This window comes from Capra hircus, chromosome 4, assembly GCF_001704415.2.
Source record: "Capra hircus breed San Clemente chromosome 4, ASM170441v1, whole genome shotgun sequence".
NCBI lineage: Eukaryota > Metazoa > Chordata > Mammalia > Artiodactyla > Bovidae > Capra > Capra hircus.
The window spans coordinates 5258123-5281006 of NC_030811.1; the positions used below are offsets into that span (position 1 = coordinate 5258123).

At 51.4% G+C, this 22884-nt stretch overlaps 1 protein-coding gene across 18 annotated transcripts in view; it reads left to right on the forward strand.

The window, feature by feature from the left end:
- KMT2C (lysine methyltransferase 2C) overlaps positions 1-19926 on the forward strand; it is a 258254-nt gene extending 238328 nt beyond the window's left edge. For 9 of the 18 annotated variants that reach the window (XM_018046667.1, XM_018046673.1, XM_018046674.1 and 6 more), the window contains 16 exons: positions 456-620; positions 2020-2161; positions 2283-2430; positions 3569-3747; positions 3836-3972; positions 5504-5753; positions 7248-7387; positions 7753-7860; positions 8724-9843; positions 10718-10854; positions 11670-11812; positions 12066-12234; positions 16137-16253; positions 16494-16567; positions 16828-16936; positions 17943-19926. In XM_018046667.1, the coding sequence (XP_017902156.1) occupies positions 456-620; positions 2020-2161; positions 2283-2430; positions 3569-3747; positions 3836-3972; positions 5504-5753; positions 7248-7387; positions 7753-7860; positions 8724-9843; positions 10718-10854; positions 11670-11812; positions 12066-12234; positions 16137-16253; positions 16494-16567; positions 16828-16936; positions 17943-18035 (3231 nt within the window). In that variant the 3' untranslated portion in view covers positions 18036-19926. Of the gene's footprint in view, positions 1-455; positions 621-2019; positions 2162-2282; positions 2431-3568; positions 3748-3835; positions 3973-5503; positions 5754-7247; positions 7388-7752; positions 7861-8723; positions 9844-10717; positions 10855-11669; positions 11813-12065; positions 12235-16136; positions 16254-16493; positions 16568-16827; positions 16937-17942 lie in introns of those variants that run through there. The other 9 variants (XM_018046680.1, XM_018046681.1, XM_018046682.1 and 6 more) reach the window with 6 other exon arrangements.

The window sequence follows — 22884 nt, forward strand, 5'->3', positions numbered from 1 at the left end:
TAAGGGAGCAGCCTCAGCAGCCAGGAAAATTCTGTCCGCATTCCTTGTGACTCTGGACGCAGAGAAACGCAGGCGTTGGTCTCTCCCGTAGTAAAGTCCATCCTTACACCTTCATGGCTGTCACAGAAGGTGGGAGACAGCTGCTGAGAGGGCTGCTGGGGGCGCCGAGCCTCAGGTCCGCCCCGAGTCTTGCTCAGCCGAGAGAAGGAAGGTGTTTTTCTTGCTAGATGCCTGGCAGCATCTCTTTAAGACAGATGAGGATAAGGCTCATTTTTAAGTATATCTCAAAAAGATCCTGTAGTCTCTCTCACTTATTCCAGCATTTTGACACTTGAAATTTTTAAGTCTTATTTTTCTCAAGCCTTATTTGACTGAGTTGCCTTGGGTCTTAGGAAAATGGAGAAACACTTGTTTTGTTTGCCGTGTACATTACTCTTAAATGTGTTTTTCAATAGCAGCTCTCTCTGCTCCCTCTAATGGAACCGGTCATTGGAGTGAACTTTGCCCACTTTCTTCCTTACGGCAGTGGCCAGTTTAATAGTGGGAATCGACTTCTAGGAGCTTTTGGCAGTGCCGCCCTTGAAGGGGTTTCGGATTACTATTCTCAGTTGATGTACAAGGTATGTTTCTCTGCCAAGGTGTCGCCTTGCTTCCTCTTTTGGATACCATAGCCGAACTGGTAGAGCTGGTCTCGTTTTTCCATCTAGTTTACATCTAATCTTCTAGGTTCCATTTAAACTTGAGTTTAACTCAAAGGTTAAAACTTGACCAAGTAAAGTGTTTTCATATAGGTCAGAATACACACTGAAAAAACATCCATTATGTGTTTCTGTGGTAGAGGAAAATACTTAGTGTCTTAGGAATCTTTGTTAATTCTTAAGATGAATCCGAATTCATAGTAAATAGAATAAAAAATTGTAGTTAGGAATTTACCATAAAAAATACGGTGAAAAACCCTGGAAAATGTGTTAAGTCTAATAATTTAGGTACCAATTGCAACTATGCATTAATCCTTAAGCTATTAAAATAATACCAAACTAAACCATGTTTATCCTTTGGTATTTTTTTTTTAAACAAAGTTTTGTGATAGGCTCGTTAGATATTCTTGACTTCACATCCGACTTGTGTAAAGTGATCTTTTTTTTTTTTGCAAAAATGCTTGAGAGCATCATCAGTGTCCCTGGGGGCGTCTCTTCTTCAGTGTTAAAGCCCTTCTCTTGTGGTGCTCTGTGTGTTACCGTGGTCCGCTTTCCTCTCCAGTTAGAACCTCTCCCAGCTCTTGCAAACGCCTTCTCTTCTGATGCGGGCTGTTCTCCACACAGCCTCATCATCTTCGTGAGCTCCTAGGTCTTTGCAGCATGTTGACTGTGCCCTGCACTTGCTTAGCGTGATGGTGTTGGTAGATGCCAACAGTTCCCGAGAGACAAACAAGTCAAATGACAAAGGGGTGACAGACAGGGAGAACTGTTCGGAGGGAACTATGTGTGCTAATGGCTCGATCCGTTTAGTATTATTGCTACTCCTTTTGCTTCTTTTTGAGATTTCTGGACAATCCAGATGCTAATACCTAACACACGAGTTGCAGTTATTGGAGCGGGATCTAACATTCTCAAATTTTTGATAGAACTGGGGCATATCTTAACTTAATTACTGTTTATTGGTTGAATTTAAAGCTATCCTTCACTGGCTTTAACAGTGAAACTTCAAGTGAGTTGTATAGAACTGAATGAGGCACAGTGTCAATTTGCTTCTTAATTTCAAAACTGAGTACGCAAGCTGGGGAAAGCGAGCCTGTGGGTAGCATGTCCAGAGGATTGTGGGTATCTGCTCCACGGAAGAGCCTCCTGGCCTGCACATCTCTTTTTCTTCTTGGTGTGCACTTTAGGAATGAAGATGCATCTGATTACATTTCTGTAGCCTTGCTTCCCTGTGCTAAAAATTCACAGAACTAAGTTTTAGCAAGGTCATGGCATATTTGCTCTGTAGCATATAATTTTAAAATTTTTTGGTCTCCTGCAGCAGAATAATTTAAGTAATCCTCCAACACCCCCTGCCTCTCTTCCTCCTACACCACCTCCTATGGCTTGTCAGAAGATGGCAAATGGTTTTGCAACAACTGAAGAGCTTGCTGGAAAAGCTGGCGTGTTAGTGAGCCACGAAGGTAGGATGCCAAGCCCGCGCATGCCGCTTCATGCGGTGAGATGGCAATCAGATTGTGGGGTTCTTCCCATCCATCGGTTCAGCTGAACGTACTTGGGGGGTTTGTGTTTTTACTTTTCCAGTTACCAAAAGCCTAGGATCTAAAGGGTTTCAGCTGCCGTTCAGACCACAAGATGACTTGCTGGCCAGAGCGGTTGCTCAAGGCCCCGAAACGGTGGACGTCCCCGCCTCACTCCCAACTCCGCCCCATAACAACCAGGAGGAATTAAGGTAGGCGTTCCTTGCTCTCAGATACCTGTTAGTTATTTCATTTATTAGGAAACATTGTTTATGTTTGTATATAGCATAACGTCTATAGGAAAGGCATGTAAAGACATTTAAAAGGTAAAATTTGGTGAGTAATTTTCTTCAGAATTTATCCATTATAAAAATTCTTATGATTAAATATAATTTGTACATTTTAGAAATCTCCTGATATAGGAAATTCAGCAAATAATCAAATAGACAGTAAAGCAGTGGGACATGCACAGTATTCCAAAGATCATTGTCCAAGCTGAAGTTCCTCTGCTTTATTAATGAGAAAGCTGTGGGCTGACTGGGAGGCCTTGTCCAGAGTTAGGACCCAGGCCTCTTCCTCCTGCACCTCACTGCTGGCTTTGTGTGAGTCGTGAGTCAGGCGCCATGTGGTGGGCAGCTTCCCAGGTGTGCGTGTATAGTGCCCACCCTGGTTGTTCAGGGACCCTCTCCTGGGTCCCGTGTTAAACGCTGCTTAAACCACATCCTTCAGCACAAAGGTGTCTGCTCGGGGATGGGTGAGACCCCAGGCTCTCAGGCTGCCCTGCCACGTTTAGCCCAGGACACATTCGCCTTCCAGCCCCAGTTGCCTTGGTAACCTTTAGCTTCTGGTCTCATCTCTTCTGTTTTTTTCACTTTAACTTTATCCATTAAGAAAAATACAGGCCTCTGAAGCCTGAGGCCTTCAGGTTCTCACCCTTCCCCTCTTTAAGTCAGCTGCAGCCGTGGGAGAGCTGTCTGCCCTGAGACTGGCCGCGTGGGGGACGCACTTGCCCCTCTTCCTACACACGTCTCGCTGGGCTGGGACCCTGCAGGGCTGGGAGCCTTCTGTCTGTGCTGAGTTACAGATGCAGCATCTTCCTCCTTTGCCAGCTCTTTAAACTTGGATGCTGAAGCTTTAGTCAGAAGACATGTACTTCAGTTACTTCATAGTTCAACACATTTATTTCTTTCCAAGGGAATTCCTGTTTGGTCCGAACTGAATCTGTGGCTTCTCATGTTACCGTCGCTGTGCAGTCACAGTGAGGTCACAGGCGTGGACAGGCAGGGCCGCTGCGGGAAGCCCCCGCGGTGGATGTGCCCGTATGCCCACACGTGTTTCCCCTCCTCTCAGGGTGCAGGAGCACGGGGGAGAGCGGGACAGCCCTGACAGCTTTGTCCCCTCATCCTCCCCTGAGAGCGTGGTTGGGATGGAAGTGAGCAGGTACCCGGACCTGTCACTAGTCAAAGAGGAGCCCCCGGAGCCCGTGCCGTCCCCCATCATCCCCATCCTTCCCAGCAACGCCGGCAGAGGTAGGGGCACCCGGTGTGGGGGAGGGTGGGCTACTGCTTGAGTCTAGAAAAGGCTTAACACGCAGCTTGTCCTTGCTGTTTTTTTAAGGCTTGGAATCCAGAAGGAATGATATCAAAACTGAGCCAGGCACTTTATTTTTCACGTCACCTTTTGGCTCATCCCCAAATGGTCCCAGGTCGGGTCTGATATCTGTGGCAATCACCCTGCACCCTGCAGCTGCTGAGGTAAAGGTGGGCTGGCTGCGTGGCCTGCAGAGCAGCACCAGGCTAGGGCTGGCTGAGCCGCCCCCACATGCCCGCTGCTGCGAGCGTGGTGGGCCGGTCTCAGCCGAAGCCAGACAGAAAGGGCGGGTGAAGTCAGAGCTCTCGTCGTTTTACTAAAGAATGTATAGATGGAGCACTCTTCAGTGTCTGTGTGTGCGCGGAGCACTCCTTAGAGTGTGTGTGCGTACGCAGAGCACTCCTTAGAGAGTGTCTGTGTACGTGGAGCACTCCTTAGAGAGTGTCTGTGTGTACGCGGAGCACTCCTTAGAGTGTCTGTGTACACGGAGCACTCCTTAGAGTGTGTGTGTACGCGGAGCAGTCCTTAGAGTGTATGTGGTTATGTGGAGTACTCCTTGGAGTGTGTGTGTGTGTACACGGAGCACTCCTTAGTGTCTGTGTACGTGGAGCACTCCTTAGAGTGTGTGTGCATACGCAGAGCACTGCTTAGAGAGTGTCTGTGTATGTGGAGCACTCCTTAGTGTCTGTGTGTATGCGGAGCACTCCTTAAAGAGTGTGTACGCGGAGCACTCCTTAGAGAGTGTCTGTGTGTACGCAGAGCATTCCTTAGAGAGTGTCTGTGTACGCAGAGCACTCCTTAGTGTGTGTGTGTGTATGCGGAGCACTCCTTAGAGTGGTGTGTGTTTGCGGAGCACTCCTTAGAGAGTGTGTGTACGCGGAGCACTCCTTAGAGTGTATGTGTGTACGCGGAGTACTCCTTAGAGTGTGTGTGTGTATGCGGAGCACTCCTTAGAGAGTGTGTGTACGCGGAGCACTCCTTAGAGTGTATGTGGGTATGTGGAGCACTCCTTAGAGTGTGTGTGTACGCGGAGCACTCCTTAGAGTGTGTGTGTACGCGGAGCACTCCTTAGAGTGTGTGTGTGTACACGGAGCATTCCTTAGTGTGTATGTGGGTATGTGGAGCACTCCTTAGAGAGCAGCCTTTTGATGACTGTTTTCACACAGTTAAGCAGTGAGGAACTTTCTCATCAGCTATGAATGTGTTCCAGTTCCCGTATCAGACATTAGTACATTTCTGAGGACTCTGTTAATTCTTGAAGGCATTTTGTTGGCAGCCAAGTTCATAGTCACTGACGGGGTGTTTTGGTTGTCAACAGAAAATAGTGGTGTGTTCTTGTAGATTATGGCAGACTTCTGCCCAGAGCTGCAAGAGTCCACTTGAACGAAGCTTCTGACCAGCTGCAAAAACCATGACAAGTCTTATTACTCGCTCATTGCTTGTGCTAAAACATCTAAAACAATTTAATGCTCTGATGGATGCTTAACATTAATTGGAGCCCCTGTGCGAGGACCTCTGTTTATGAGAGCTTTGTTTGGATATTGGCCCATCGCAACCCTTCCTCCTCCTGAGACTCTCAGGTCTGAACAAGAATGGCTGGGTTTGCTTGCAGTGTATGTGTTTGTCCCAGCGTGAGTGTTCCCACGGTGTCCTCTGTTCCTCTGGGCGGTAACGCAGTGTTTGCCTTTGTTCTAGAACATTAGCAGTGTTGTGGCTGCATTTTCCGACCTCCTCCATGTTCGGATCCCTAACAGCTACGAGGTTAGTAATGCTCCAGATGTTCCATCCGTGGGTTTGGTCAGTAGCCACAGAGTAAACCCAGGTTTGGAGTATCGACAGCGTGTATTTCTTCGTGGGCCTCCACCAGGATCTGCGCGCCCTCCCAGGCTAGCCAGCTCTTTCCACCTGAAGCAGCCTAGCACGCCGCTCCCTCCGGCAAGCAATGGTGAGCTGGTTTACGTGTCACTAACTCGAAACGCTCTTGACGCCAAAGTCACGCTCCTCCTCTGCAATCTCACTTCGGTCTTAGCGAATAACAGGTCACATGCCGGCCGGTCCTCGGTGGATTAACCCCCGTGTGTTCTGCCTTCTGTGGTGACCTGATCTGTGGTGCCCGGGGCTGCATTAGAGCCTGCGTCAGCGGGGCGCTCATTGCACCCCCAGACTTGTTCACCCCCCTGCCCACTTCCCCTGCGCCCAGGGTGCAGACAGACTGTCCCACCTGTGTCCTTTCCCATCTCTCCCGCGCTGTCTCCAGGCCTTTCTCTGCCGCAGGCCTGCCAGCACCATTCCCGCCGCCGAGAGGGGTGGCCCTTGCCTCAGCCGAGCAAGGCCCCCCCGCCCCCAGCCTTGCCCCACGCCCCTCGTCTCTTCGCTCATTGGGCTGCTGCGTCTTGTTCGCGCTCGCCTGCCGTTGGAGCCCAGCCGCGCTCGGGCCTCCCTGGGAGAGGCTGAGTCCTCAGCTCCAGCCCCTCGGTCACTCAGGTCCGCCCTGCTTCTCCCCGTGACCCTCCGCAGCCACACAAGTGCTGCACTCTGCGGGGCCTCGGGCCTTCTAATCGGGTCCTGACCAGTTTTTATCTTAGCCCCAGAATCTCTCTGTCTCTCTGTGACTTTCCTGTTGCACTCACGTAAGACTCTGGTGTGTGAGCCTCTTCACTTTCCATAAGACATTTCGTGTCATCTTCACCTACAAGCAGAAGCACTCTCCCTCCCGACTCACTTCACTCGTAGACCGGAGGTGACACGTGTGTGTCCAGGGTTCACACGTAGACCGGAGATGACACGCGTGTGTCCAGGGTTCACACGTAGACCGGAGATGGCAAGCGTGTGTCCAGGGTTCACACATAGACCAGAGATGACACGCGTGTGTCCAGGGTTCACACACAGACCAGAGATGACACGTGTGTGTCCAGGGTTCACACGTAGACCGGAGATGACATGTGTGTCCAGGGTTCACACATAGACCGGAGATGACACGCATGTGTCCAGGGTTCATACATAGACTGGAGATGACACGCATGTGTCCAGGGTTCACACGTAGACCGGAGGTGACGTGTGTCCAGGGTTCACATGTAGACCGGAGATGACACGCATGTGTCCAGGGTTCATACCTAGACTGGAGATGACACGCATGTGTCCAGGGTTCACATGCAGACCAGAGATGACACGCGTGTGTCCAGGGTTCACACGTAGACTGGAGATGACGTGTGTGTCCCAGGTTCATTCTGCGCTTCTCCCAGCCCTGTGTCCAGCCATGTGAGGAGAGCTTCCTTTCCTCGTCCCCCAGTGTCCTGCACAGAGCAGATGCCCCGCAACCACTGCCAAGAAGACTGCTCTCACTGAAGGCCTGGAGCCGCGCGCCGCGCCCGGTGGACGGGCGCCGTGCCGCACGCCCCGTGCTGCTGGTGCTTGTTGCTGACGCGCACTCTGTCCCCAGGTCTCTGTGGATACAAGGATGCCGGCCGCGGCGTCTCAGCGCGCGCGGCGCTCAGGCCCCAGTGGTGCTGTCACTGCAAGGTGGTCATCCTGGGCAGCGGCGTGAGGAAGTCGGCCAGAGATCTGGCCTTTGTGAACCAGGTACTCGGGTGTTCCCTCCCCGCCCCACCGTGTCCTGGGCGCTGCCCTCTCCCACGTCCAGAGGAGCCCATTGATGGCCCTGTGGATGCCTCCTCCTGGAAGTAGCGTTGGCGTATATCTCATGTGCTTGTAGCTACAGCAGCCTGTTCTGCAGGGCCCTTAGGAGAAGCACATATTTTTAAACAGAGTGAAATATGGAGAGTTTGTTAATGTTTTTCTCTCTGGCTAAATTATTCTATGCTAAATAATTGGTTTGTAGCTACTTTTCGGCTTCACTTAAGAACAGCAGCAGAAACTGCTCTGTGTGATCTCCTCTCTGTTGAGTTCCGACTTGCTGAGCTGCCACACCCTTCTCTGCTTTCCAGGGCTCCCGAGACGGCCCCGGCAGAGTGGAGAGGGACATCGTCTTCTGTAGTAACAACTGCTTTATTCTCTATTCATCAACTGCACAAGCAAAAACCTCAGAAAGCAAGGTGAGATGCAGACTGTCTCGGTCAGTCCAGTCTAATTTTCTAACCAGCAGCAGTGCCTGGTGTAATTAAATTCAAGCTAAGTGCCAAATAAATTTAGACTGCAAAATATATGAGCCTAGAAGGGAGAAGTTGATTTCTTCACCAGATAGTTGCTTACGTCAGTATACAGCGCCTGCCTGCTGCTGGATTTTCAGTGAGGCTTGTCTATTTTTCAGAATGGTGCTGGATGGGGGGATCCTGCAGGTTTGCGGTTGATTCGTTTGCTGTTGATTCGTTTATGATACTTTATATCTAAAGAGGAACTAACCAGGCTTCTATCTCAGCTCAGCCCCTTCAGTGGCTCAGTGGGAGCCAGGCAGCCTCTGAGAAAAAGTTAAATACGACTTACTGTTGGGGACATCTTCCCCATCTTTCACATTTATGCCCATTTATTAAGCCTAGGATTAACAAAGAGGAATTTCAAAGGGTGGGACAAGCTCATAGAAGATTAAGTTTTCATTTGGTTTCACAAGGAACACTGTTTCATCGAGTAAATTATATTCGCTCCTGTGGCAACACTGAGTTTTCAGGCTTTATGATGATTTGAAACGGGAGGATCCATGAAGGTTTAAGCACAGAATGTTCTCCAGAGTTAAATCTTTGTAGAGAAACCCTTCCCCCCAGCCCCCCTCCCCACCCCAGTCAATACTTGTTAGGTGCGTGCGGTGCGGTGGGCGCTCAGTGTCGACGTCTGCTGTGCGTGCTTCCTCACCCCTCGCTTACAGACCCACACACGCTGTTAGAACTGCTGCCTGGCTGCTTGCTTTAGGCAGAATTACTTTGGAGCTTTGGAATGACTCTCATTGTTTTTCTCGATTGCGCAGGAATCCGCTCCTTCGTTGCCGCAGTCACCTGTAAGAGAGCTGCCTCCCAAAGCGCCGCATCAGTACAACAACAACATCTCCTCGCTAGACGTGCGCTGCCTACCACAGCTCCAGGAGAGAGCCTCACCCCCGGCGTCCCCTCCCATCTCTTTCCCTCCTGCTTTTGAAGCGGCCAAAGTGGAGGCAAAGCCTGATGAGCTTAAGGTCACAGTCAAGTTAAAGCCTCGGCTGAGAACTGTCCACGGTGGGTTTGAAGACTGCAGGCCGATCCCTAAGAAGTGGAGAGGGATGAAGTGGAGGAAGTGGAGCATCCACATCGTGGTCCCCAAGGGGGCCTTCCAGCCCCCCTGCGAGGAGGAGATCGATGAGTTTCTGAAGAAGCTGGGCACCTCCCTGAAGCCTGACCCTGTGCCCAAAGACTACCGCAAGTGCTGCTTCTGCCACGAAGAGGGCGACGGGCTGACGGACGGGCCGGCGAGGCTGCTCAACCTCGACCTGGACCTGTGGGTCCACCTGAACTGTGCACTGTGGTCCACGGAGGTCTATGAGACCCAGGCTGGCGCCCTGATCAACGTGGAGCTGGCCCTGCGGAGGGGCCTGCAGATGAAATGCGTCTTCTGCCACAAGACGGGGGCCACCGGTGGCTGTCACCGGTTCCGCTGCACCAACATTTACCACTTCACTTGCGCCATTAAAGCACAATGCATGTTTTTTAAAGATAAAACTATGCTTTGTCCCATGCACAAACCAAAGGGCCTCCACGAGCAGGAGCTGAGCTACTTCGCCGTCTTCAGGAGGGTGTACGTGCAGCGCGACGAGGTGCGGCAGATCGCCAGCATTGTGCAGCGCGGCGAGCGCGAGCACACCTTCCGCGTGGGCAGCCTCGTCTTCCACGCCATCGGCCAGCTGCTCCCGCAGCAGATGCCGGCCTTCCACTCGCCCACGGCGCTCTTCCCCGTAGGCTACGAGGCCAGCCGGCTGTACTGGAGCACGCGATACGCCAACCGCCGCTGCCGCTACCTCTGCTCCATCGAGGAGCAGGACGGCCGCCCCGTGTTCCTCATCAGGGTCGTGGAGCAGGGCCACGAGGACCTCGTCCTGAGCGACACCTCGCCCAAAGGTCAGGCGCATCCCTACAGCCTGAGGCCAGGGAAGGGTTCGCCACAGTGCTCCCCGGGGTCTGCTCGCGGCTGTGTGTCCGGGCAGCAGGGCGGCTCTCCGCTGACAAACGCGGGTCTCGGCCCCCTTGTCTTTGCCAAACGCTCGCTAGACTTCCTCACATCAGGGTGTACTTAGAAATGCCAATGGTGTATTAGATAGATAGACTGACTTCTAGGTAGAGGTTGCTTGTCACCTTAAGGGACCCTCTTAACATCACCTAGAAGGTGGGAAAAAAATAAAGCATATTGTACAGATTGTCTTATCTCAGGATCATCAGATGCTAAGTTTAGAACCAGAAATCAGTCGCTTAATTTTGGCCTCTAGGTTAGCTAAGCCTAGATTGTTGTTTTTATTGATGTAGAAAGTGGTGCAGAACTGCTTTTTTTAAGTAAGTTTAGTAGTTTGTTTTTTTTTTTTAAAGAGAAAATGCTCCAAAGATAATTCCAATGAAATATCAATTTCAGATTTTGATTTAACTCTGAGAGGAAAGGATCTATCTGCAGGTGTTACTTAAGTGGATTAATTGTTTGAAAATCTGATACGCTGCATGGCCAGCATGAATTTGAGTTATGTTAGACTTTACTTTCCAGCTTTATTGTTTAATTCTCTGACTGTAGCGTGTTCTTTCCCCCAAAACTTTATAAAAAGTCTTTAATTAAAAACTACTGCCATCCAATAAGCAGGTGATAACCTGCCCATGGGCTTCACTTGGATCTGGTGAGTCTTTGTGAGCAGTGGGTCTTCATTTTGCTTTTGTTTTTGTATGACATCCTTTTTCCTCTTTACCTGAGAGCAAGTTTGTTATTAGAAAATGTCTTTTTGTCCATATGTAGGTGTTTGGGATAAAATTTTGGAGCCCGTGGCCTGTGTAAGGAAAAAATCTGAAATGCTGCAGCTTTTCCCAGCCTATCTAAAAGGGGAGGACCTGTTCGGCCTGACCGTCTCTGCAGTGGCACGGATCGCCGAGTCAGTGAGTGCGGGGCTGCCCTCCTGTCCCGCCACACGTGTCCCCTAACGCCGGGCGGGGTGGTCACGGTCCCCACACTTCCAGGGAGTGGCTTGGCCGGTGATGAGCTCCTGCCTGAGAGAAAACAGGCCTTCGTGAGTCGCTCCTGTGTCCGTGTTGACGTGCTGAGGCAGGTCACAGGGCTCAGGGTCTGTGGGGCTGGGTGTCAGCCGTGCGGTGGGGTGAGGCCCTGCTCCTGCGGGGCGGCAGGTTGGTGCCCGGCGTTCACATCCACTCTCCCACCAAGGCCCAGGTTGGTCACTAGCACGTGGCTGGATTTCATGAGCCCTGAGTCCCTGACACCTGCATGTCACACACATGTAATAGTGAGTTTATACACAATGCTCGTGGAAAACTGTGTAGCTTGTAAGGCATTGTTTTCAAGAAAGTCACTGACGGGCTTTCTGTGGAGCAGAGAGGACACCCCGGAAGCCACCGCTTGCTTCGGCCGCACCCTCCCCAGGTGCTGGGCCTCTGTCACGCCTCTCACGGGCAGGGTCCACAGGAGACAGGCTGCAGAAAAGGCCTGTGACACAGGTGGTCCTGCGAGCCGCCCTCAGGTCACCCCAACTCCCAGGACCCGGCCGCAGTGAGCTCACCACACAGTCAGGCTCCGAGGGCGGTGGCTTCTGTCTGCACAGAGCCTCATGTTGCCGGCATCCTGAAAACATCGACACGTTGTCTTCACAGAGTTGTTTGGGGCGTGCTCTGGCGGGTCTGTCTTGCCTGCAGTCTTGATCACATGAGTTACCTGTCTGTCTGTCTCTGCTTCTCTCCAGCTCCCTGGGGTTGAGGCATGTGAAAACTACACCTTCCGGTACGGCCGGAACCCCCTCATGGAGCTGCCGCTGGCCGTCAACCCCACAGGTTGTGCCCGGTCCGAACCTAAAATGAGTGCCCATGCCAAGAGGTTTGTGTTAAGGTATTTTGTTTTGACTTCACATAGTGCAGCCCGGGGTTTCCAGGCCTCCTAGTGGTGTCTGTGCTTGGCGCGTCTGCTGCTTACAAACCCCGCTGTCCCTGGCTGTGTCTGCGGCTCGCTGCGGCCTGGCCGCGCGGCCCGCTCGGCGGTTCCCCGTGTGTATGCCTGTCAGCACCAGCTGGACCCGCTGGGCCCACCCGGAGACGCCTTCAGTCCCCCTTGTGTTCTCCCTGTCGGCGTCCGCCGTCCGCAGGCCTCACACCCTGAACAGCACCAGCACCTCCAAGTCCTTCCAGAGCACCGTCACCGGGGAGCTGAGCGCGCCCTACAGCAAGCAGTTCGTCCACTCCAAGTCGTCGCAGTACCGGAAGATGAAGACTGAGTGGAAGTCCAACGTGTACCTGGCCCGGTCCCGGATTCAGGTGAGCGGGGGCTGCATGTCCAGGATGGCGAGAGGCGGGCGGGGCACTCTCGGGGAGAGGGGGCTGTCCAGTGTGCGAGCCAGGAGGCTGCAGGCCGCGGAGAGAGACACCCTGTCGGGCAGTGTTGTATGAGGCCTGGGCACTAGCCGCTCCATCTGCGGTCTCAGGACGCAGACTCTGTTCTTCCCCAAATGGGAGCTGGCCTCTGAACACGTCTTTACATTGTGCTGAGACCCCACGGGATGCAGGGAGCGTTGTATTCTCCCTGCACGGGAGACGTGGCAAGCTCACTAGGGTTAAAGTTGCTTGTGAAAAATACAAATGAAAATGTTTTCAAAAGGTGCCCAATTTTGGAAGCCGCCTTTTCATGAAATCATCGTGTATTTGGGTAGGTTGTGGAACAGGTAAAACTGTCTTGAGGCTAATAGGCATTCAAGTTTACCCAGGTCACACTTCTGAGGTGGGTCTCAGGACCTGGGTCACGCTCGCTGAGGCGGGTCCTGGGACCCATGTCACACTTCCGAGGTGACCCATGTCACGCTGAGGCGGGCCCCCGGATCCAGGTCATGCTCGCCGGGACGAGTCTTGGGACCTGGGTCACACTCGCCAGAGCGGGTCCCCGGACCCAGGTCACGCTCGCCGAGGCGGGTCCGGGGACCCAGATTCTCCCCCAGGCTCCTTGTGTTGCTGAGTGAGGTTACCACTGCTAGTTCTGTGCGTCGGCCTCAGTGCACAGGCCCACAGCATCGCCGGGGCAGGTCACACTCGCCGAGGCGGGTCCCGGGTCACGCTTGCTGAGGTGCGTCCGGGGACCCAGGTTCTCCCCCAGGCTCCTCGTGTTGCTGAGTGAGGGCACCACTGCTAGTTGTGTGCGTTGGCCTCAGTGTACAGACCCACAGCATCGTTGGGGCAGGTCACGCTCGCTGAGGCGGGTTCCGGGATCCGGGTCACACTCGCCGAGGCGGGTCCGGGGACCCAGGTCCTCCCCCAGGCTCCTCGTGTTGCTGAGTGAGGGCACCACTGCTAGTTGTGTCATCGGCCTCAGTGCATAGACCCACAGCATCGTCGGGGTCTGTTGCCTTTCTCTCTCTGAGGTTTGCTCTGACCCACCCCAGCTCTGCTGCCCTGCTCTGACCGCCTCACCTGTGGGCACCGTGCAGGCCTGCCCGCCCCTCCTGTGCAGTCCCAGTCACAAGCCATGCTGGTCCCTCAGGTAGAAGGTGGCTTTCACACGCTGTTTATCCATGTTCTTCATGTGGAAACTTTCAGGATCTTCTTCTGACTCACTGTTTCAGTGTTTTAGCAAAGTGGGCCCGTTGCTTTCCCCAGTGGTGAGTCCTTTCAGCCTGAAGCAGTGTGGCCATGAGTCTAAGAAATGTTTCTGTGCTGATTCTTCTGCAAAGTCCTGCCTCTGTTTCTCTCCACACAAATACTGGGTCCCTGAGATCAGGGTCTCAGTGTGGCCCCAGCCCCCGAGCAGGAGCATCACCTGAGGCTCTGCCCAGGTTGCAGGTTTGTGGTCCCTGGTCTTCCGAGTCTGGCCCCCCAGGTGGGCCCGTGATGGTCCTCATGCCGCCAGAGAAGACTCGTGATGGTCCTCATGCCACCAGAGAAGACTCCGTCTCAGCTCTGATCTCTGCGTGGCCTTGTCTTGGGGTTCCTCGTCCTGACTCTGAGATGCTTCTGCGTGGTGTCTGCACCTGCTCCTCTTTGTCTTTTCCTCTGGCACTTTGTTTGCGTGTTACAGACGTGTGCACTCTCTTTCTCGTCTCTGAAGGAGCGTGTCTCGGCTCCTGGGGCCGACAGTGCTCAACTTCTGCTTCCGGCCACGCCAGCATCCTCCTCTGCTCAGTGGCTTCTCCGTTTAAGATGTTTCCAAATGGCTCGTTCATGCTGCCTTCCTGCTCTTCAGTGTTGGTTTCTTTCCCGGTTGTGTGAAGGGTTTTTAACCGCCTGTGTTCAATCCGTCATCTTTTTTGAGGGCTCTTGGTAATTGCTCGCCTTTTTTTCCCTCCCTCTGTCACCTCCTTTCCGTCCACCTCCCAGGTCCTCATGCTAACAACCTGCGAAAGACCGTGTTTTTCCCCATGCTGCTCTCTTAACAGCACATACGTGTCTGTGTGCGTGTGGGAAGGCAGGGTCATGTTATCTACACTTTGCTGGGTCTTCCTTTTCTCACCAGTATTCAGACACATCTAGCTCTAATTCATTCTTCAGTGGCTCTTCCTTTCTGTGAAATCGACGAGCTGTGATTGGTTAAACCATTGTACTAATGCCGAGCATTTCTTGTGTTTGGAGTTCTTTCCTGAAACAGCATTGCCGTCAGGACTTGTACAGATACCCATGTAACTTCTGTGGAATGTGTGCTCCCAAGTGAGATTTTTGCATAGAAATACATGTACTTTTCATTTTTGTAGACATTGCCTGCTTTCTAAACAGGCTGTAATTGTATGCTCTTCTCCTGCAGAGTATGAAACTTTTTCTTGTTTTCCCATTTGAAGTGTTAGGACGCTTTTATATTTTTGCCAGCCTGTTAAGCACAGACTGGTGTTGTCACCTCAGTTGCAGCCTTTTGGGTTTTCCATTTATGTTTGCTTGCTATGAACTGCATTGCATATCCATATCCTTTGTCCATTTTTCAATTTATAAGAACTTGTACTGTTTGGCAAAAGATGTTTTTTAGGGGAAAATACCTCAGTAAGTGTGGAATGTTTTTTACTCTAGGAGTATTAACTTTTATACAGTCAAACATATAATTTTCCATAGCTTCTATCCTTGGTTAAGACTGTAGATTGCATATGTAGTTTCTTAGATTCTTTTTCTTTCAGTGATTTTATTTTTTGTGTTTTAAGACATTTTTTTTTCTTCTGTTGAATAACCAGTTGTGGGGGCACCATTTAGTAATACATAACCCATCCATGTTAAACTGAATTTCAATACTACCAAGCTCCTTCACGAAGTGTTCACGTGTGCCTGGCTGTTTGGATTCTCAGTTCATTTCCAATGACCTTCTGGTCTCTTACACTGAGCTGTACTCACCTCCATGCAGATTCTTTCTGTATATCCTGCTTTGTCACATTGGAGTCGCACCTGGAATTGAACACACAAACCGCATGAGTATTTCTTTTCAGAAGTTAATTCTCACCCCAAAGTCTCCCAATAACAGCCCCCGTACCGTCTATTCCCAGATGGTACTTGACAAGGACTGTGTCCGGTGTGTGTGTGTGGGGGGTCTTCTGGTCGGTTTAGTTGAGAATGCAGAAACTCACATTGTAATAGTCCCTTACACTGAGCCCTGTTCCTGCTTCATAAGTTTGTTGTGTCCTTTTAGAAATCACAGTGGGATAAAATTAATAGCAGAAGCCATTAGCCTGTTTAGTTGGTGGGATCTGGGTGTGATAATCACGAATGGGAGAAGATGTGTAAAAGTCATTTAGTCGTGTCTGACTCTGCGACCCCATGGACTATACATATACAGTCCATGAGATTCTCCAGGCCAGAAGATTGGAGTGGGTAGCCTTTCCTTTCTCCAGGGGATCTTCCCAAGCCAGGGATCAAACCCTGGTCTCCCGTATTGCAGGCAGATTCTTTACCAGCTGAGCCACCAGGGAAGCCCACCAGAAAAGATGGCCAGATAGAAACACTTTGTAAAAATGCCCTCAGGGTTTAGTGTAAAAAAAAGATAAACGAGGGAGTGATACCATGACTTTAGGTGGAAAAATTGAAGACAAGTCCAGTGTTACGGGTCCAGATGAGAGTGAAGTCCGTGCAGAGGCCACAAGACTTCAGGTGGGGTCTTCCTGGGGCGTCTGCTGGGACTGAGGGCAGGACCTTTGCCTGAAGGAGCACGCAGGCCTGCTGCCGGAAGCCAGTGGCTCTGAGGCGTGCGCGCGTTTCCGCAGGGGCTGGGCCTGTACGCTGCCCGGGACATCGAGAAGCACACCATGGTCATCGAGTACATCGGGACCATCATCCGGAACGAGGTCGCCAACAGGAAGGAGAAGCTCTACGAGTCCCAGGTGAGCTCTCGTCCTTCTGAGCCTCTGGGCGCCCGGGGCCTGGGCTGGCTGTGACCCTGGAAACCACGCCTGGATAGTCTCCTATTTTCCCTGGGTTTTCCGTCGGCGTTACTGTCTGCGAGGCCGTAATGGGATCAGTGAGCCTGGCATCACAGGCGACCTGCCAGGTGTTGCTTCGGTTCAGGGCGAGGGGCGCTCCCGGCCTGGACACAGGCAGGTGCTGAGCACTTTCTCTTTCAGAACCGAGGCGTGTACATGTTCCGCATGGACAGTGACCACGTGATCGACGCCACGCTCACGGGAGGACCTGCCAGGTGAGGCGGGGGCCAGGGTGGGGGGCCCTTCAGTCACAGCAAGAGTTTTTACTTTACATTCTTCCCGTACGTTTGGGAATTCCTTGGCAGTCCAGGGTCAGGACGTTCACTGCCAGGGCCGGGCTCCCTGGCCGGCTGGGGCGCTGAGGTCCTGCAGCCGCTCTGCTGTCTGTGTCCGTGGGCGCACGTGCTGTGAGCGGGCAGGTGGGAAGGGCCCGCCTGGTGTTGGACGTGAGCCATCTCTGGACTGCGGCCCGCAGGTACATCAACCACTCGTGTGCCCCCAACTGCGTGGCGGAGGTGGTGACCTTCGAGCGCGGCCACAAGATCATCATCAGCTCCAGTCGGAGAATCCAGAAAGGAGAAGAGGTAAGCCCGGCCCCGCCCCGCCCGAGGCCCCGCCTCCGCGGCGCTCACCCCTCCCGCCCCTGGCGCCGAGCTGATGGCGCTCAGGTCACGGCACTGGTGGCGGGGTGGCCCTGGGGTGGCCCTGGGGTGGCCCCGGTGCTCGTACGCACTCCGGACCAGTCCCCGCTCCCGGGCTCTTTGCAAGCAGGTTTCTGGAGTTTGGCTCCTCCGTTAGTCGTCCCTTCCCTCCGCGTGTCACCCGTGAGGATGGCCATCAGCCCCCGTCACCGCGTTGATATTCCCCGGCTTGGTCACAGACGTGATGAGCACGTCTTGGGGCTGCCCGGCGGGGCGGGTTCTGTGGGGGCCTCCCCTCTTTATGGGGGTGAGGAACCCGAGGGTCTCCACTCGGTTGGAGCTTCCAGCCCTGCCCTGAGAGGACGCTTGTATTTTGGGGTCATCTTACTGGAACGTACATTTTTAAATCGAGTTGACGCAAGGCTCGTCTTGCACATCTCACTAACTGGACATGGAAGAACCCATTTGAGGCCCCGAGCCTGGTGCCCCCGAACAGGCAGCGTGGCCTGGGGACAGCGGAGGCCCCCCCACCTGGTCTTGCACCCATCCCTGCTCGAGTTGTCGGGGGGGCCCCTTGACGGCGCCCAAGCCTCTGCCTCATTGTTTTTGTATGGGAGCCGCCCTGAGTCCTTAGGGAAGAGCTGTGGACGGTGGGAGTGCCGCGAGGAGGGGGGGGCCCCCCAGGACCGCAGGGCGCCCCTCGGGGCGGGAGGGCTGCTTCCTGTGCGGTGCCGTCCGGCCTGTCCATCCTCGGCTCAGGGTCCAGGGGGAGGCCGTCCGGCAGGCGCCCAGCCGCTCTGACGACAGGGCTTCCCACGCGGGGAGACGCAGGCCGGGGAGGTCCCGGGAAGTGGGGGGGGCCCGGCCCGGCGCAGCCAGCAGCTCCCCGCGGGCCCCGGGGTGCCGAGGACGGGGGAGCGGCCTCTCACTGTGTGTCTTTGGCGGGCAGCTGTGCTATGACTATAAGTTTGACTTTGAGGACGACCAGCACAAGATCCCCTGTCACTGTGGAGCCGTGAACTGCCGCAAGTGGATGAACTGACGCGACCCCGCGCCTCGGAGGGCGGCTCGTCCCGAGAGAAGCGAGTCCACGCGCCGTTGGAATTTCGCAGACAGAAAAGAGGTTTTTGTTTTCTGTTTTATGACTTTTTTGAAAAGTAGCTCCTAGGAGTCCTGATTTCCTCGGTCCTTGAGTTACCTTAGGAGCACCAGGAGGAAGCCGACCGAGGCCACTTGACCCGAGCTGCCGAGGTCGACGATTTACAGAATGGTCCAGCACTTTTTTTTTTTTCCTTTTCCTTCCTTTTTTCTTTCTGTGGGTGGGTTTTGTTTCCTCTTGTTTCTTGAGTCTCACTAAGGAGAAACTTTTACTGGGGCAAAGAGCCGACGGCTGCCCTGCCCCAGGGCGGGGCCTTCCTATGAATGTAAGACTGAGATCACCAGCGAGAGGGAGATGTCCGAAGTGCTGGCCACGGCCTTATCTAGAAAGGGGCAGGCCCTCTGACTTAAGAGTTTTTAAACTAAAGTAGACACCACTGAACAAGGAATGTACTGAAATGACTTCCTTAGGAATAGAGCTAAGGGACAATAACTTGCACTAAAATACATTTAAATACTTGATTCCATGAGTCAGTTTATTGTAGTTTTTGATTTCTGTAAAATAAGAGAAACTTTTTGTATTTATTATTGAATAAGTGAATGAAGCTATTTTTAAATAAAAGTTAGAAGAAAGCCAAGCTGCTGCTGTTACCTGCAAAACTAACAAACCCTGTTACTTTGTACAAACATGTAAATATTTTGAGAAAAAAAATACAGTATAAAAATAGTTATTGACCAAATGCTACCAGGCTCTGCAGCAGCTCGGGTGCTTATAAAATGTTCATAGGGATGTTACAATATAATTTTGTTATAAAATATGCCATTATAATTATGTAATAACCAAAATTTCCACCTAGAGTGTTTGGGGCTTTTTGGAAACGACAGTCTATTAGTACTTACTTGTTTTATACACCTTGCTTCTGATAGAACGGAGTGTATGCTATGACTACAACTTTTATAGCCGTTTTGGTAACTTAAACTAATTTTTTCACATTATATTGTTGCATCCCTACTTCTTCAGTCAGGTTTTTTGTGCTTTTACAATTTGTGATAACTGTGAATAACTGCTTAAAAACAACCCCAAATGGAAGCTGAATTTTTCTTCAGCAAAAGTAGTTTTGATTAGAACTTTGTTTCAAGCCACACACAAAACAAAAATCGTGTAAACATACTAGGATCATGTAGCAGGAACTCAAATTTAACTCTCTAGTTTATTTAACACAAAAATTTGAAGAAAAAAAAAAAAAGAGAGATGTGACTGCTTGCAGCTGCGGGACCCCGGCAATAGGGTTTCGGAAGATGTAATTTTAAGATGTGTTTGTATGAACTGTTTGTTTACATTTCCTTAATTAAAACACACACACACAGTTTTGTGTTTGCTTGTAGAAACTTAATCAGCATTTTGAACCAGGTTAGCTTTTTATTTTGTACTTAAAATTCTGGTACTGACACTTCACAGGCTGAGTATAAAATGAAGTTTCTGTGTGCACAATTCAAGTGGACTGTAAGCTGTTGGTATATCCAGTGATGCAGTTCTGAACTTGTAATGTATATGGCATGATGTATTTTTATCTTACAGAATAAATCAATTGTATATATTTTTCTCTTGATAAATAGCTGTATGAAATTTGTTTCTTGAATATTTTTCTTCTCTTGTACAATATTCTGACATCCTACCAGTATTTGTCCTCCCGGGTTTTTGTTTTGTTTTCTGTTCTGTATAATAGTATCTAATGTTGGCAAAAATTGAATTTTTTGAAGTATACAGAGTGTTATGGGTTTTGGAATTTGTGGACACAGATTTAGAAGATCACCATTTACAAATAAAATATTTTACATCTATATAAGCTGCCTGAGTCTCTGTTAGCGTTCCGGTCTCAACTCAGAAACTGATGAGCGTTTGAACTAAACCAACAGGCTGGTCTACCGTTTCTGAGTGACTGGCCTGTGGATGTAGTCAACTTGCTTCTCTCTCTCTTCAGATGTAAGTTCATAACTCAGGCCAAACAGACTCTTTCTGTGGTTGGGTAAAGAAGGGTGACTGGTTTCTTTTTAGGATGTTTTCAAGGCCAAAGTGAAAAATCTTCCTGGTGTTTCATTCCCTTGTTTAAAGTCTATTTTTATTGTTAAATTCAGTCCTCTGATTTTTTTTGGAAGCAGCTCTTCCAGACTTGCTGTGTGTAGAGACTTTATTTCTCTTATTGTGTGTATTTCAGATTTAACTCAAAGGAGTTGCTAAGAATTAAACTGCCTAGAATCCCACTCAATTCATACAACAGCTTGTGCTTTGTGAACAGCGGAAAACAGCTTCTGTACTGTGCGGTTTTACAGCAAGTCTGCAGGCACCCACCATCTGACCAGTCGGCGTTCGCTGCTCGCCGGAAGCCGCCAGCGTCTGAAGCTGTCCGTCGGGACAGGCCTGGATGTGCCAGTGTCCGGCCGGGCTGGGAGGCCCTTCTTGGGCGGCCGTTCCTCCTCGGATCTCACCCCACCTCTCACCACCCAGCAGGCAAGGAGGGAGACCTGGCGTCGCCGCTGTCCCGAGGCCCGCCTGGCCAGTGAGCAGGGCGGTTCCAGCCGCCAGCACCTCTGACCTGCATGAACCTGGCTGCTCTCTCTGGGCCCCTCTGGTGACCGTGTCTTTCCAGGTCTAGAAATCCTTATCGGGTTTCAGAATTCGTGCGTTAATGCTGTGTTGGGTTATGTTGCGCTCTTTTAAAAACTGTTCGTTTATTCTGGTGGCAGTTGACTGATGCATGTCGCTTCGTTTTGAAGCTTGTTCTGGAAGTGTCCTAAGGAGTCGTCTGACCTGGGGGGGCCACACGGGTGCCCTGGTTGTTGGGCGAGGGGGCTGCCTTGGCCTGTTGAGGTCACAGCTTCCCACGAGTTTGTCTTTCCTTGGAATGTGTTGTAGGCTCATTCTCGGGGGTCACACTTAGCCATGGACAGACGGACAGAGCCAGACTCAGAGACCCGTCTGCACGTTTCTGGACCCTCTTTCTCGGGGGCTCCTCCCTGCCCACGTTCCGTTCTGCAAATTCCAGTCCGTAGGTCCCCCGGCTTGCTCTCCCACGGTGAGTGGGAAACGACTCACAGCTTCCAGTCGATCCTTGTTCCCGATCAGGGGTCTACCCAGAGGCTTCCTCCTGTTTCCTGTCCCCTGTGGCGGTAACACACGGGCCTCAGCGGGCAGCTTGTCCGGAGCTGACCTTGTCACCTGGGTATGTCATGGCCACTGCCTGCTCTGAGCGGATGTGGGGTCCACTGGGCGGAACCCCACAGCTGCACCGCCGTACCTTCTGTTTCCTCAGCACCCGTCACATCAGTCTTTGTGTTTTAACCATTTTAATGGTATCTGACTGGTTTTAGCCTGTATTCTGTATTTCCCTGATAACCGTCTCTGACGTTTAACCTTTTTCATACGCGGAGCCGTTTTATGCATCGTTCCTTAAGAGTCTGTGAGCATCCTGTCCATTTTGAAAACCAGTCTAAACTTTCATCTTAGGCAGCACTGGGTCTGTGTGGCCGTGTGTCGGCCGCGCTCTGGTTGCCACTGTTCACTCCTAGTGGGCGGGCTTCCCACTGCGGTCACCTCTCAGGAAGGTGCGGAGCGCGGTCTCACAACTGCTGCACATGCTCAGCTGTTCCCAGGGCACGTGGGATCCTCCCGGCCCAGGCCTTGAACCTGTGTCCCCTGCATTGGCAGGCGGAGGAGTTTCAAGCACTGACCCACCAGGGACGTCCCTTAAATTAATTGAGTTTTAAGCACTTCATACAATCTGGGTACACGTCTGTGGTGTATAGACTTCTTCCTCAATGCTGTCTTCAGCAGAAGATTTTAATTTTGATAAAGTCATTCATTGATCTTTGATGACTGCTTTGAAATGAGTAAAGAAATCTTTGCCTCTCCTATATGAAGGTATTTGTCATTTTTCTCTAAAAGCTTTATAGTTTTCTTTTATTTAGATCTATGACTGTGTTGAAATAAATTTTGTGTATAAGATAGGAGTCAAGGTTTATTTTTATCTGTAGGAACAGAAAACTACTTCCAGCACCAAAAAGATCCTTCACTATCTCTGAAGTTTGCTCAAGCTCATGTCCATTTATTTAGGTTTTCTTTAATTTCTCTTAGCAATGTTTTGTATTTCTTACTGTACAAATCTTAAAATTATTTTCATCTTTTTGATGCTATTGTAAATTAGTTACAATCCCCTGAACCGTCTGTTGCTATAATGTGCTCAGTTGCTTCAGTTGTGTCTGACTCTTTGTGACCCCGTGGACTGTAGCCCGCCAGGCTCCTCTGTCCATGGGATTCTCCAGGCAGGAGTACTGGGGTGGGTTGCCATCTCCTCCGGGGGATCTTCCCGACCCAGGGATCGAACCCAGGTCTGCCTTCATCTCCTGCACTGCAGGCGGCTTCTTTACCCTCTGAGCCACCTGGGAGGCTGTACAGAGGCACAGTCCACTTTTTCAGTGTGCTTGTGTTTTCTATTTTCGGCTGCGCGGCTTGTGGACATAGTTCTCTGACTAGGAGTTGAACTTGGGCCCTTGGCAGCCAGAGTCCCAGCCACCGGACCACCAGAGTTCCCACAATGCATTTCTGTGTTGATGTCGTGTGGTCCAGATAAGCTCTTTGGGTGCCTTTGTTGCAGCCGATACAGCCACCCTGACACATCATTCTCACTTCACATCCATAGCCGACGTGCCACTTCACGCTTGGTTTTACTGATTCTGTGGGCTCTGATTGCTGTATGCTGACATGTGTCCACCTACGTGACAGGCCCATACACAGT